This window comes from Mesitornis unicolor, unplaced genomic scaffold (genome assembly GCF_000695765.1).
Source record: "Mesitornis unicolor isolate BGI_N332 unplaced genomic scaffold, ASM69576v1 scaffold39198, whole genome shotgun sequence".
In the NCBI taxonomy this organism is placed as follows: domain Eukaryota; kingdom Metazoa; phylum Chordata; class Aves; order Mesitornithiformes; family Mesitornithidae; genus Mesitornis; species Mesitornis unicolor.
Genome location: NW_010204581.1, coordinates 1 through 14,387, shown reverse-complemented (window position 1 = coordinate 14,387; position 14,387 = coordinate 1). Strand labels below are relative to the sequence as shown.

At 45.1% G+C, this 14,387-nt stretch overlaps 2 protein-coding genes across 2 annotated transcripts; one reads left to right on the top strand and one right to left on the bottom strand.

Annotated features, from left to right (window-relative positions):
* Positions 1–1,603: 1,603 nt before the first annotated feature.
* On the top strand, positions 1,604–6,192 carry SETD8 (SET domain containing (lysine methyltransferase) 8; the record flags this gene model as incomplete). The annotated part of the gene is made up of 6 exons (XM_010191103.1): positions 1,604–1,760; positions 3,242–3,458; positions 4,271–4,355; positions 4,714–4,773; positions 5,113–5,303; positions 5,982–6,192. Coding segments are annotated over 6 exons (921 nt in total), but the record flags the coding sequence as incomplete, so codon positions are not given.
* A 4,158-nt stretch (positions 6,193–10,350) lies between these two features.
* On the bottom strand, positions 10,351–14,378 carry RILPL2 (Rab interacting lysosomal protein-like 2; the record flags this gene model as incomplete). Its single annotated transcript, XM_010191102.1, has 4 exons — positions 10,351–10,375; positions 10,843–10,953; positions 13,234–13,385; positions 14,349–14,378. Coding segments are annotated over 4 exons (318 nt in total), but the record flags the coding sequence as incomplete, so codon positions are not given.
* Positions 14,379–14,387: the final 9 nt, after the last annotated feature.

Genomic DNA, 14,387 nt, shown 5'->3' with positions numbered 1-14,387 from the left:
ACAAAGACGTGGCAGCCGCATCCCGGCAGCGCCAGGAGCGCAGCAGGCAGGGAGCTGGGAATGAGGGGAGGAAGCTGTGTTAGAAGAGTTCGTTTCCTGTTAATGGTGCATTCAAAGCCAGAAGGCTCTGCTGGCAGGTGGACTGCTGCAGTTTGCCGTTTCTGGCTTTCTCTGGAAATGCCCATGTTTACACTCTTCGCTAAATCTTGAGAACTTTGCAGTGCAACGTTCACTGCTTGCAACTGATAAAATGGACCCTTTTCATTGTATTTCACCCTTAAAAGCCCCAGTTTTTTAAAAGTCGTGTCTTTCAGCAAATCTGGAGGTCAGGGAGTGTCAAACAGACTTGCTTTTTCTCAGGCTGTTCTACTGTGATCTTAATCTTTACTAAAGGTTATTTGTGGACTAAGACTTGAGCCTTTTACTGGTCTTACTTTGTGTGTGAATTCTGTACACGTGAAGTTTGTTACTCATTATGTTAATTATTAAAGCTATCCTATGTATTCTATTCTGTCCTTTGTTTACTTTTTTTAGAGTTTGTGTGACTACATATACAGGAGTATTTGTTTAGTCAGCTATATTTGAGCTATTTTTTAACTAATGGGAACCTTTGTGTGCTTATCTAAAAAATGGATGCATGTTTTTGATGTTTTAACTGCCTTACAATGTCTGAAAATTGCTTTTAGTTGAGTCAAAAACGTAGCCAAGACAAACTCACTCTGGCCAAGTTGCATCGGCTTGTCCACACCCTGAGCTTTCACAGTTGAGATCTGTGTGCCCTACATACACTGCACAGCCAAACTTGGTGAGGTGGCAGGAGACGTAGAAGCAAAGGTGGCACGACTCCACTAAACTTGGCTAAATTTGATACTGCTCCCTGTTGGCGTTCTCGGGGCCCAAGCCAGCGTGCAAACCCCGCTCTCTGTGCTGTTTTACCATTTTCCTGGCTGGGCAGAAGTGGTTTGCCCAGACTCTTTTATGTTGCTTTTGTAATGAACAACTTTTACGCTTTATTTTGTCAAATATAATGGGTAAAAATATAGCATTGTTTATCTCCTAGGCTTCACTGGGAGCTGTCACGCAAGGTAGAGTGTGCAAAACTGATTCCTGTCTTTTCTGCTGCTCAGCAGAGCATATAATTAACTGCAGTAACATTTGACACCTCCCGAGAGTGTTTGGGTAAGCTCGCACCTCTCTGGCTGGGAGAGGTACCTTCCTCGCTTAGGCAGTTTTTGCTGTGGCTTTTTTGTTTGTTGGTGGTTTTTTGGTTTTATTTTCTTGGCTTGCAGTCTTCAAAGGCTGCCTTCCTCCCGAGGAGCTCAGGGTTGGGGTTTCTCATTTATTGTTGTTACACTGCGAAGCACAGGGTGGAAGCTGCAGTTAGTTACGACTGCCCCATCCTGCCACGTTTCATATGAAAGTCCTGTTGGACTGAGAGTTTGCGTTGAGGATCTGAGTGCTCAGCGCCGTTATGTTTTCACTTAGCAGCAGCAGCAGCAGGAGGCACGGTCAGCTGCCGGCCCTGCTCTCTGCGGTGGTGTGGGTACCAACTTGAGGTACCTGGCCTCTCTGACAGACTGCTTTTTGTGTGGGTCTGTTTTAGGAGAATGCGTTTATTGGTCAATCCAAAATCTACAGCTACCTGAATCCTACCAAAACTCCTGGTGCTCGCCCCCCACTTCAAGAAGAAAACTCTGTCATGTATCACGAGGTGAAATGTCAGGGCAAAACACTAAACGAAACCTACAGGAAAGGAGATGGTAAGATTGGTAAGATTGAACTTTGGATCGCTCACCTCATTAAATGTGCTCCCCTCACCCCTAGCTTGAAAACTTTACCACCAGCGGCTCGCTGGGCCCAGTTGCTTTGGCAGTCCTACAGCTCTGGCAGCAAACTGGGGCTCTGCAAAGAGCAGTGTCTTTATCCTTTTCACAACTTAGGTCACAGGTTTACCAGGCAATTTTTCCTCTGGTTGTTTTGTTTTGTTTTGTCTGGCTGTTTGTATTGTCTCTCTGGGTATAAAAGACTAATGCTTGCGTTGTCAATATGCCCTAATCTCCCCACAATTCTGTTAGTACTCTGCTTCCTTAGGCCAGTGTTTGGCAGTTCATCTCTTTTTTGATTCCTCTGTGGTTTGCTTTATTACCTAGAAGTGGTTTATTCTGTAATTTGACTACTTTATACTAACTTATATAAAGGCAGTTCAAAGTTAAACCAGACATGAGGTAGACCTACTGGCAGAAGAAGGGACAATTCTTAAATTTTCAGGATGAAATAAAGGCAGGAGCACAGATTGTGGGTGCTGGGTGCTAGGCTTCAGTGACTAGAAATGGGAATGTCCCCTATGTTTATGGAGGGGCGGGAAGCTGATTTGTGTTTAAAGGTTTTGGCAAACTCCTGACTTCTAGCAAGTAGGCATTTTAAGTCCCACCCAATGCAGGGAGTGTCAAATTTTCTGGGAACTTAGGGCCTTTACCCCTAATACAGCTCCCCAGTTTCGACAAGTGAAGATGGCTTTAGCTTGTCCCACTGCTGTGGCCTTGCAGCTGTGCTTCATTTCTCCAGTGCTATCAAAGCATCTTTCTCAGCAGAGACTGTTAAACCTAGTGATTTGCTTTAAAGAAAAGGTTGATTCAGCTTTAAGCCATGCTCACTTAATCAGCTGGAGGAGGAGAATGTGTTCATAGCAAGGTAGGACGCACACAAGCAAGACAACATTGGTTATGTGTGGGGTCGACCTCTTGCAACGCCACCCCTTGAGCTCCCGTGGATGTTGTGAGTGGTGTTGGCCACATGGTACCGGTGCCTGCAGCTCCCGGTTGCAGCAGTGCAGGGTGCAGAGGGGCTTTCTCTCCCTTGGCAGTGCAGGATGCTCAACAGCTTGTGGCAGCCTGATGATGGGGTGTGCCAGATGCAAACTGGGCGGTTGTGCCAAACACTGCGTGGTCAAGTTTGGAAAATCCCGAGTCACAAGCCTGATATGACAATACCTGGGCTCTGTTCTACCCTTTCCCTTTCTCTGCTCACCCTTCCCTCTGTGCTAGGTGCACTGCAGCACTGAGCAGTCACACGCTGAGCAATGCCTGTCGGTGCTCTAGCAGAAAGAGGTTGTATCGTTCCCGTCCCCTTTCTCCTGTTTGGCAGAGCTAGAAACTTGGATGGAAACCACTGGAGTTCATGTAAAGCACTCTGGTATGGGTGATCCCAAGTTCAGAGCCTTACTTTCTTTTCCTGTCGCCAGGCAAAAAGAATGGTGGCAATATAATCGAAGGTGCTATGAAACCAGAAGACCAGAAAGATAAAGAAGGTGGGCGCAATGCTTCAGTGCCCTCCTCTGATCAAAACCCAGAAACTGTAGAAACTCAAAAGACACCTCTGCCTTCAGACTGTGCTGGTGAGGCCAATGCAAAGCCAGCTCAGAAAAAGATGGTTAAAGTAAAACGTGGACCAAGGAGGAAGTAAGTGACTTCTGGAATAATAAACGCTTTTCTTCTGTACGTCCTTTTGCATCAGGAGGCTTTGAGCTGCATTTTTCCTTCAGGAACTACAGTCAGACCTGTAATTAATGGTTGCTCTTGTTGCCTTTTTTAAGCAAATTTTTATGTTGAGGGGGACAAATCTTAAAGGACGCTTCTTTGTTTTCTCAGGAATAGTATGTTTGAAAATACAAAACTGCACCCAGGGTGTCTCTCTGCCTTGCAGAGAACTTCTGCTTCTCTTGAAAACAAGGCTAGTGTATTTTACCTCAGGTGAAATACTTGCTCATCACCTCTAGGCAAAAATTAATGAACCATTAAGAGCAACTTTTCTGTGAGCAAATGGGAATGTATTTTATCAGAAACAGAATATTAATTACAGTTGGAGACTTCCTGGCTGGGCTGATGCTCTTTCTCATGATACCACAGTAATGTGGCCTAGCACTAATGAATTCCTGGCCAGGCAGTTTTCATGCCCGAATTTTGAGAGTTCCTTCTGGCAAGGCACACAGCGGGCTTCAGACTTGTAATGTGACCTTCAGTTGGCTTCCAGTGGCCTCTCATTCTTCGTGTTAAGGGATGAGGACTGGAATAATGGAAATGGCGTGAGGTAGAAAAGAGGATCAGGCTCTTGGCTTGCAGTGACGAGTACTGATAAGAAACACTGGTTCACGTTGATCACCTTTCAGCAAACCGAGCTGAAAATCAACATTTCTTACAGACAGCTTGGTCCTAGAGCTGTAACTTCACCAGCAGTCTGAAATACGTGCGTTCTCTACTTTCTTATCCCGCAGAACACAAGGAAGACCACCAAATCGGAAAGTGACAGATTATTACCCAGTTAGAAGAAGTTCCAGGAAGAGCAAATCTGAACTGGAGGTAGTGCTTCCTGTTAAAAAACATTCCTTAGTGTTGCTGGTTGATTGAATGTTTGATGAAGTGTGTAACTATCTGTAAATTATTTCCATTGGTCACATACGAGTTGTGCTGTGCACTGGAAATGTTTTTAACGTGCTTAAAACTTGGAAGTGCTGATCCAGTTCTTTTAGGATAGACTCTAGATGCTTATACATTTGATGGGGCAGCAATCTGTCTCTCTGCTATTCACTTCTGTTCGAAATTAGGGGTGGTTTGGAAACATGAGTGTCACTGGCTAATAATTTCCTTTTACCTATAGAATAAGTTACAAAAACTGTCATCAATATTGTGCTTTTATTTGTTCTTGTTTCTTCTGCAGACTGAGGAGAGGAGGAAAATAGATGAGCTAATTACAAGTGGGAAAGAAGAAGGAATGAAGGTAACAGCAGTGCCAACCTGAGTAGCCACACACTGTTTATGCAGTACCTTGCTTTTACTCTGTTTTAAGCAGAAAGTAGCAGAATTTGGTCTCAGAAGCGCTGCAGTTCCTCCATAGTAAGATGAAAGTGCAGCAAAACTGGAGCACGTTGTCTTTCCCACTGGGTGGGCAGTATTTGGCTCTGAAGAATCTGTATGTGCAGCCTCAGTCTTCAGTACACACAAATACCTTGCTGTAGTATTTTTTAATGACAAATCACTCATTTCCACGTGGACAGCAGATTTGCAGTTGTGTAAACACTTCCTAATTCCCCAGCTGATTTTCTTTTCAACTCAACAGATTGATTACATCGATGGCAAAGGGAGAGGAGTAATCGCTACTAAACACTTTAATCGAGGAGAATTTGTAGTTGAGTATCACGGGGATCTCATAGAGATCACTGATGCTAAAAAGCGAGAAGCTGTGTATGCTCAAGACCCATCCACAGGCTGCTATATGTACTATTTTCAGTACCTCAGCAAAACGTACTGGTAAGTTTCTCTTCCTCTTTAGTGTGACAGTTCAGTGAAAGAGGTGTTGAATGCTGCTAAGTCTTTCCTTGTTTTCATGCAGATTTTTGTTGGTTTTTTTTTTTTAATCCAGTATTCCTGGATACTGCAGTGTGGGTCACTAAACCTGTCACCAGTTACCTCGGAGCACCCTGTGTTCTTAAGTGTCTGATTGCAGTCTAGATGCCATAGTGACAGCTGCCACAAGTCTTTAGTGCCCCTTACTGCCCAGAGCTTTGGTATCCAGGTCTCTGGAAGCTGGGCACGTAGTACTTAGGCATTCTCAGCCTTCAGTGGGAGCAGAGACTCTTGCTGGCTTAGCTTGGACATAGCTTTCCTGAGGGAGGGCATTTATGGCATCAAGCCTTTCTGGTGGTGGTCTGCGTCTGGCTTCTGCTGTTCCTCATGAGCGGGGTGAGAGCTGCTTGGAAACAGGCAGCTCAAAACCAGTCCAAAGCTGCCCGCTTCCTGGCTTTTGTGCTAACTGAAAAATCTCCTGGGATTGCTTTAGGTCACCTACGTTGCCATAGTACACTGTTTAACCACACAATATTCTGTAGTGCTCACCCCTCGTTCTTTATCTGATTTGTGCTTTGGTTTTTGCTCACAAACGTGAGTGCATGATACGCAGCAATCCTGCATTCTGTTCTTGCCTTTCAGTGTTGATGCTACAAAAGAAACCGATCGTCTGGGAAGACTGATTAATCACAGCAAATGTGGCAATTGTCAGACAAAGCTTCACGACATCGATGGTGTGCCTCATCTCATACTGATAGCTTCCAGAGACATTAAAGCAGGTGAAGAACTGTTGTACGACTATGGAGACAGAAGCAAAGCTTCCATTGCAGCTCATCCATGGCTGAAACACTAATTCATCTTCTTTGTTTGAGTTTTTGGCTTTTTTTTTTTTTTGGACTGAGTGCTCTACAAGGAGTCAGTGGAATTTTTTTTCCCTGTCCTCACTTCTCTCAGCTTTTAGTGGACTGATTATGGTGTTCTGAGCTCCTTAAAAACTACCTTTTTTGCTTTGCAGTATTTAAATACCTATTATGGTTTTCCAGGCAGGCTTGAATAACTGATCTTAGATTGCCAAAACTTTGACATCATAAAAGGAAACCCTCCCTAAAATCTGGATACTTCTGCGTAGTGACCAGTGCCACTTGAGCATGCAGTCAAAGACTCGCACAGAAACTTAATCACGTGGGTTGTGCTTCTGCTTTTGCGATGAAATCTCACGCTCCGCTTTGTGGGGTGATGAACTTGGCACCGGCTGTGTGACAGCAGATGTGCTTCCGTACTCTCACTCGTACATCCAGTGACTTGACTGCTCGTCTGGCTGCCTTTTACAGCCCAGTGCTGGCAGGCTTCTCTGAGATGGATGCTACTGTTCTCAAGTAACCTGTGGTAGGGATCCAGTTTTCCCAGTGTCCTATCTCGTGTTGGCAGTGTACTTCAAATGCACTGGCGCTGAGGGAAATGGATGGTCACATTGGCTGCTTTCTTCAGAGAAATGACTCCAAGCCAAATGAGGATGGATTTTGATAGACTGGGTTAATACCAATTAGAAATGTGGAGCTAGACCTTCACAGTGAGAATCAATGTTTGACAGTACTTATTTTATACAATTTAAGATGGTACCTTTTTATCGTTGATGGCTGATTCGTGGAGGTGTCTCCCAGAGGATTTTAGAGAAGTAAAGGAAAAAGCTCTCTCCAAAAAAATTTTTTATGACCTTCCTATGCTAATTTAGCCACATCAGAAGCTATTTATTTACTGTGAATGCTTGAAGTAGAGCAGAGCAGTTCCAAAAACAGGAGTAATCTTCATATGCAGCTTCAAACTGTAACAACGGAGTTCATGCAATGAAGAAAGTAGATTCCTTATTGCCCGGTCCTGTAGGTCTGTCCAGCACAGTCTGGTCCCACCGTCTTCGATGGGAGTCGAGTGCTCAGCATCTTGTGGATGTTTGTAACGTTACTGTTGAAGAAACAAATCTGTGATATAGGCGGGCAATGCAATGCAGGTCCTTTATGTTAAAGATGAATCCTTACCAGTTGGAATTTTTGCCAAGGCAGGCTTGGCATGTGTGTAGATGAAGATGGCTGTGAGCCATCAGCCACGCTTGCTGCTGGAAGATGTCAGCAAGGGATCTGTGGCTCTGTTAACGTCTTCTGTTCCTGCGTCTTGAAGGCTGCTGCTGTTCCAGCTAATGCCCTCTAGGACAATCTTACGTGCTTGCCTATGTGATAAGTCAGATAGCAACAACATCCCGGTTGTACGCTCCAGCAGCAAGAGAGGTGGCTTAGTGATGTATTTTTTAAATTAAAACTTGAAGACAATGTCTCTGTAAAATAAAGGATATATTTATTATTGATGAAGTGGCTGCTATAGTACCTGTCTCCATTGCAGATCATGAGCATTTTGAAAGAAAGCTGTGAAAATTGCTCTGTATTATTTACCACTTAACACAAGGCAAACTCATCAGAGACAGCCTGTGTATTTTCACTGTTTCCGAAGAATTAACTGGAGACCTGTTACATGTACTGAGTTACAGGTAAGCTGCCTCGGCTGACTTATTCGAGTTGGTCCTGATTTTTCTCTGGTCTCAATAACAGAGACTACAGCAGTGTACAGTGTCCTGTTTTACTAGAGCACTTCTCTTAAGTCAGAGTTAGAATAAAATGCTGCTGCTGCTTTAAAACTATTTAAATATTTGCTTGTTCTCTCTATCAGGTTAAATAACTTGAAACCTCTTTTGTAAACGAGAGAGGGAAGACCTATCCCTATTTTACATGAAAGGAAAATTGTCTCATCTGAAACACTTAACTGGTAATTGAGTAGCACTGCATCGGAAGATGGTAATAAAGTTGGTGTTGCACTGAGTATGTATCCTTTACTTTTCTAGGGATTGATATTTTATATATATATCTTTATAGATATTTGTGTATATATATAAAATCAGAAGACTTTTTGCAGAAACGTGCTCTTTGGATTTTTATCCCAGTGCCTTACAGGAAGGTTTCATCTTCTGACGAGGTGCAAAGTGCTCAGCAGGGACAGATGCCCCTGGGTTGGGCACTGACTGCTTGTGCCGGGCTGGTGTGGCCCTGCCCACAGCAGCGGGGCTGCTCCAGGGCTGCAGCCAGGGCATTTGCTCCCCTCTGGGGAGAGAAGCTGTGCAGCAAACCTGGCACCAGAGCAGATGCAGCTGTGATGGTTCCCGAAAGAGACTTGCCCAAAAAAGGGTGAGGGGCTTTTCTGTCTCAACTGGTGAACTCACACTTTAAAAAAAATGGCTTATTTTTTAAATAAAGAACATCTTAAATAGTAAACTGAAAGGAATAACTGCAGGTTTCATTATTGTCTTCTTCCACTAACTGCCAGGAGTGGTCTAGGGCTGCGTTTTTGTGCCTCTCTGGCAGGTTGTTACCTTTGTACAGCTCTGTTTAATCTGCAGCTTATTACCTGAAGTTGCTTCATTAGGACTTAGTAGAGTGATCACTGTGGTTTTTGGGCCCCTTTTTAAAAGGAGATTGGAAAATATATCCCTGGATAAAGCACAGAAGAGGATGGAGTTAGAGCACACAAACACCTCTTCAGCGCAGAGCGGTATCCTGGCTGTTGCTGGTGCACGGCTCTTTGGGGTTGGGTTGGTTTTTCTTTCTTCCTTTAGTCTACTTTTTTCCCCTCTAAACAAAGCCTCTGTTAAGGAAATGCAGTAACTTCCTTCCCTGCTACCATGCTCTAGGAAATACATCACAGAGTCATGGCCAAGGCTTATTAATATTCTGAAGACTGCAAAGTTACTTGAGCAGCTCTGGGCCATGGCTCAAGCAGGGTCAGGCCTCTTTGATGCTGCCTCGCTAACAAATTCCCTCTGAAAGGAGCCTGCAGTTCTACCTTCTGCAAAGCCGCGTTCGCATTGTGCATCTGAGCAGATGTGTGGAGTGTCCTATATTTTTCATGCTGCTAGTGTACGAGAGAGAATCAAAAGGCTTCAGAGCCTGCTTTCACTTCTGAAGAGAGCAAGATCATAGTTTGATACCTGTCACTGCTCCTTTTATGTCTGTTCAGACTTTTCAGCACTTGAAATTCTTCTTTTCTAAATGTGGAAACTAATTGGTATCTTTCAAGCTTCTTTTCTGTTCCTCTGTTTGCCCCATATGCTTCTACCAGTGATAAATCTCATTACTTGGGCTGATACACAGCTTGTGACAGTTGACTGAAAGAACAGAGCTTATGAGAAACACAGGTGTCTACCACAGGAGACCTTTAGCTGTCAGAAATGAGATGTTTGGTGCATCTGTTCCAGTCTGAGCATGTCTGCACCTCTAAAACACATCAGTCCTTTGTGTGGGCAGAGCACAATGCAGCAGCTGCTCTTCCCTTGCTGTGCTCTTCTCCACCACCTTTATCTCAACCCAAAATGACCACTCCTGTTTGTGCAGGAGTTCTGTTGTCACAGCCCAACTGCATCTTCCTGTGCTGGGGTGTGACAGGTTTCTGCCTGCTGCTGCCCATGTGTCACCCCTCTCATGCAGAGACACGGAACAAGCAGCAATGCTGGGGGTTTCTTCCAGCTGTTTGTGTCAGCGTAAGAAAATTACTGCATGAGAGCAGCAGGGACTGCAGTCTGAATGGGTTCTTCCTGCTCAGCACTTTCCCAGTGTATGTGTGCCTTAAATACATCTTCATCTTGCAAAATCATTTGGGCTGAGAGGTGGACAGGCTAAACAAGTGGTAGTACAGATCATCACGGGCTCTCGCAGGAAGAATAAAAACCACCTTTGTATAAATGTTTATTCTCTGTGGGTAATGTCTGACAGGAATCTAGGAATACAAAAAGTGTCTGAAACAGTTTCTAAAAAAAGCAATGTAAAATCTAGTCTGAAAGAATATTATACAACATAATTTTTGAGATTGCTTATTCTCTACAGTAGAAGTGATGCTTTTTCTTCAGTCATTGACTCCCCTAACGCCTTAGAGGCTCTCATCAGTGCCATTTCTGAACAGAAGTTCTTGAAGATGCTCATTTTCCGTGTTTAAAAGAGAACCTAAAAAAAAAAACAAAGCAGGAAACAGAAATGTACAACTGGAAAAGAAGGAACATGCAGCGAGACTGCTGTGTCAACGTGTTCTGCTACTCTGGGGGCTCCAGGGACGCAGCCTGGGGCTGTGGGTACTGCACGCAGCTGCTTCATGCACTGTCAACAAACCTCCGGGGACAGCTGCCACGTTCCCACAGCGGAGCCTTGATGTGCCAGCGGGGGGGCAAGTATCGCATAGTTTTGCTCTGAAATGCTTATTTTTCCTAGGAAAAAACTGATGCCCTGCTTGCCTGGGTGGAGGTTGTCATCCCGTGCAGTGCTTTTTCCACAGGAAAAGCCTCCTCTGTGCCCTTTTGATTTTATAGGGAGTGGAGAAGACGGTATCCAGCCAACTAGGCCGAAGTTCAGAACTCATCCCTGGAGTCACCAAGTATGAAGCGCACCATATTCTGCCAAAAAAGATGCAAACTTACAGCCGTTTGATGATCGTCTTCTCTTCACTGTCCTTGCTGGTGCCAGGGCTGCTGCCACTGGCTGCTTTTTCCAGTTCTCCAGTTTGGTCCCTTCTCTGTGAGATGATCCCACTGCCAAAAGAAGTGGGTTTGTTTACTTTTGGTGGTCTTGTGCATAGTGTGGCATTGCTACGTTAAACCTGGGACGTTCACAGGACAGGGATGACAGCCTGGCCTATTCCTCGTAATGAATTGCTCTTATTTTCCTTAAATACTGCCGTGTAATTTTGCTTTAACGAGAACACTAAAAAATGAGCTGACTTCTCCACAGAGGCGGAATGGCAAATCGTAACAGGAGCAAAAGGGAAGTGTAATTACGCAGCGGATTTGTACAAGAGCCCAAAGAGAACAGGAGGGTGCAGACACAAACGGGGAATTTCTGCATGGGTGGATGTGTGGTGGCTCCAGCGCAGCTGCGAAGGCTCGAACCACACAACTGGGAACTGATGGGGGCTCCCAGCTGCCCGGCAAGGCTGGTGCCAGCTCCTCTTTCCATCCTAGAGAGGAGAAGAGAAAGCCTTTGCCTGAGCTGTAGATTTTGTCATTCTCCTCCAATGCTGCTACAGTCTGCAAGGTTGTAACTGCCTACTTTAGGCAAAAGCTTCAGTCTCACCAAAGGTGGTTTCCCCTGCTTGGGATCAGGTTAGACCTTACCAGCTGTCCTACTACGTTGTGTTCTCACAGTGTGCCAATTTACTGTCCTCAGCTGACCTCGTCTATCTCGAACACCGAGTGAATGGATCAAAGCTTGTGACTGCAGTAGCTGAACGATGAGAGTAGCTAAACAGTGCTCGTCTGGACCTTTAAATCAAAATACAGGAGAGTATCTGGAAACTGGTGCAACATCAGGCATGGATTATTCTGAGGCAGATTCTCCTCTCAGAGAAACATGACTGTGAGCTGTTTGTGACACTGCAGAGCTCTAATATGTACATGAGAGCTTCTACTCAGAAACCATTGTTAAAAATGCAAATCCTAAACATCATCAGCCATTTAAAGCCGTTCTCTGTGAGGATGTCAGTTATCTTATGCTATAAAGATCTTATTTCCAACATACATGAGTCATTTTAGAACATGTACTTATCCTCTTCCCCTGCACAACTGCTCTTTATGACCATACAATTATAAGTGGGATTTTATGTGAATGTTTAAAGGGAAGATGATTTTAGGCTTAAGCTGTAACACTGTACAAGGAGATAACCACACAGAATTACTTGAGCTGAAAAGCAGCCTCGATACTCTCTAGGTGCACAGGACTGTGACTTAAATCTTTCACTCAAAAATTCAAAACATTCACTGTTAATTTTTAACATGGCCTGTAACAAGCTGTGTAACACGGCTGGAAAATCAAAGCAAGAGGCTATTCCAGTGGCCGCACAGGAAAGGCTGAGCTGGGGAAGTGGTGTCGAGCAGTTTGTAAACTGACTTCTCGGATTTAACTTTAACTTCTTGGCTTACCCTGCCTACTACAGACAAGGCAAAGGGTGGGCTTCCTAGATCTAAGAGGTTGTGCTGAGATATCTCAACTGCAATCTCATGTGCTCAGACATTTTGTGTAGAGATGAAGCAGCAGTTTCTAGCCCCCAAGGAGTTTATAACACACCCTGGTGATGAGGGGCAGAGGCTGGGGGAAGAGCAGCCTTGGAGATGGATGAATTTGTAGCACCAAGAGCAAGACCCTTCTTGCATCCCACCCTTTGGTTCACGCTGGGTCTCCCAGTGTGGTCCCTTCTAGACAGACCACAAGCACTTGTTTTGTACAGCTCAGGTGCCTTACACAATGCTCTGCTGGCAGACTTAAAACAAAAACCCTCACAGCTTATCTTTAATGACGATGAAAGGGTTTAATATTCTGCTTTCTAGACCAATGCCATACCTGTGGTGGGAGCAAAGGACCAGTAGATACGCTCGTGTCCCTGGCGGCAAGCTGGAGGAGGAAGGAAATTTTGACTAAAGCTGTGACGGAAACCCTGTGCTCTTTGGTGTGTAGTGTGGATCTAGACAAGAGCTGCATGTGTGCAACTGCTGGGGCTGCACAGATGAGTTCATGTGCATGAGAACCCAGCCTCTACGTGGAGTGAGAGTAACTGCGTGTGGGCTTACAGCGGTACGTTATGGGAACAGGCTGCGAACTGCGCAGAATAAGAGGCAGTTTAGTTTGAAAATTATGATGCATGGAGACTTCTTCATTCCCCCATTTTTCCTTGCTTACTTGTAGACTTTTAGGAGCACAGACATCTCTTATGCATCTGGACAGTGCCTAGCCCAACCTTGGTGCTCAAACGTGCAACACTCTGAGCTGGTAAGACAAGAAGGAATTGTTATGACTTCTTTGCTGACTTGATGATATACCTCTTATAGCACTGCAGCTCCTCTTGCACCACAAGAAGTTGAGCTTTCAGCTGGTTACGCTCTTGCAATACATCTCGCAGCTCCTGCAATGTGAACCGGGGGCGATTTGGATCTGTGAGGTCTATTACCATTTTGTCTGGTCCAAGGCTGAGCTGTAAAATAAATGGTGATGGTCAGGGTCTTGTCACCTGTCAAAAACAGGGTACTCGTCGAGTAAAAACTCTGAATTTCATAAATCTATAGTAATTCTTAGAACTAGTACGAATTCATAAAAATCCTGATTTTTTTCCAAGCAGTTAATTACGGTTTTTCCTATTATTTTTGTATTCCTTTGGTGTCTGCATTTCCCAACCAAATATAGGGCCCAACTGTGACAGGCTCTGACCCCAGCTAAAAGTAGAGTCCCTGTCCAAAGAGTTTGCAGTCTGGTTTGCCAAGAAGCTGCTTTTATCTGCTTTTCTGATGATGAGAGGCAGAGCAATCTGTCTAACGTCACACCAAAACTCTGTGGCAGAGAGGCGAGAACTGAATTCTCCGTTCCTAATTTCAGACCTTTGTGGTAATGGCGTTTTCAGTCACAGACATCAGTTTCCCTTGCACAGAGTAACAAAGGTTTAGCATTTGCATAAACGGCAAATTGTCTTTATGGGACCAGTGCTGTGTAAGAGCTGTGCAACGGTGGATTTGTGCTTAGGGAAACTCTGTCCGTGTGTGTCTGAGCTCAGTCAGAACTGCACGTTGCTGTGCCAGAAGCCTGGCCAGTCACTACAGTGAAACAGGAGTGAGGGATCCACGGCGCTGAGACTTGTAACAACCCTGAAGCTCTCTGCTCGGGAAATGGCTTCAAGGCTTTCTACAAAGACTAGAAGCGAACTTTCTGAGATTCATTCTGCTGCAATAAAAGAGACTGGCAATTGCAGCAAAGGTATCCTTCGACCCACCTGGAGTTAGGGTGAGTTTCACAACCCGCATGTGGCTGTGGGGACAGGGAAGGGGCCACTGGCACATGTGCCACCTTGCAGCCACGACCCCATGAGTGAGCCACCCCGGCCATGCTGTGCTGTGTGGTGGGTGCCCACCAGGGCCCTGGCACCCATCACGGCCCTGGCACCCACCTGCTGGGCGCTGCCTCGGGCCCCCTCTCCCCGCAGCTC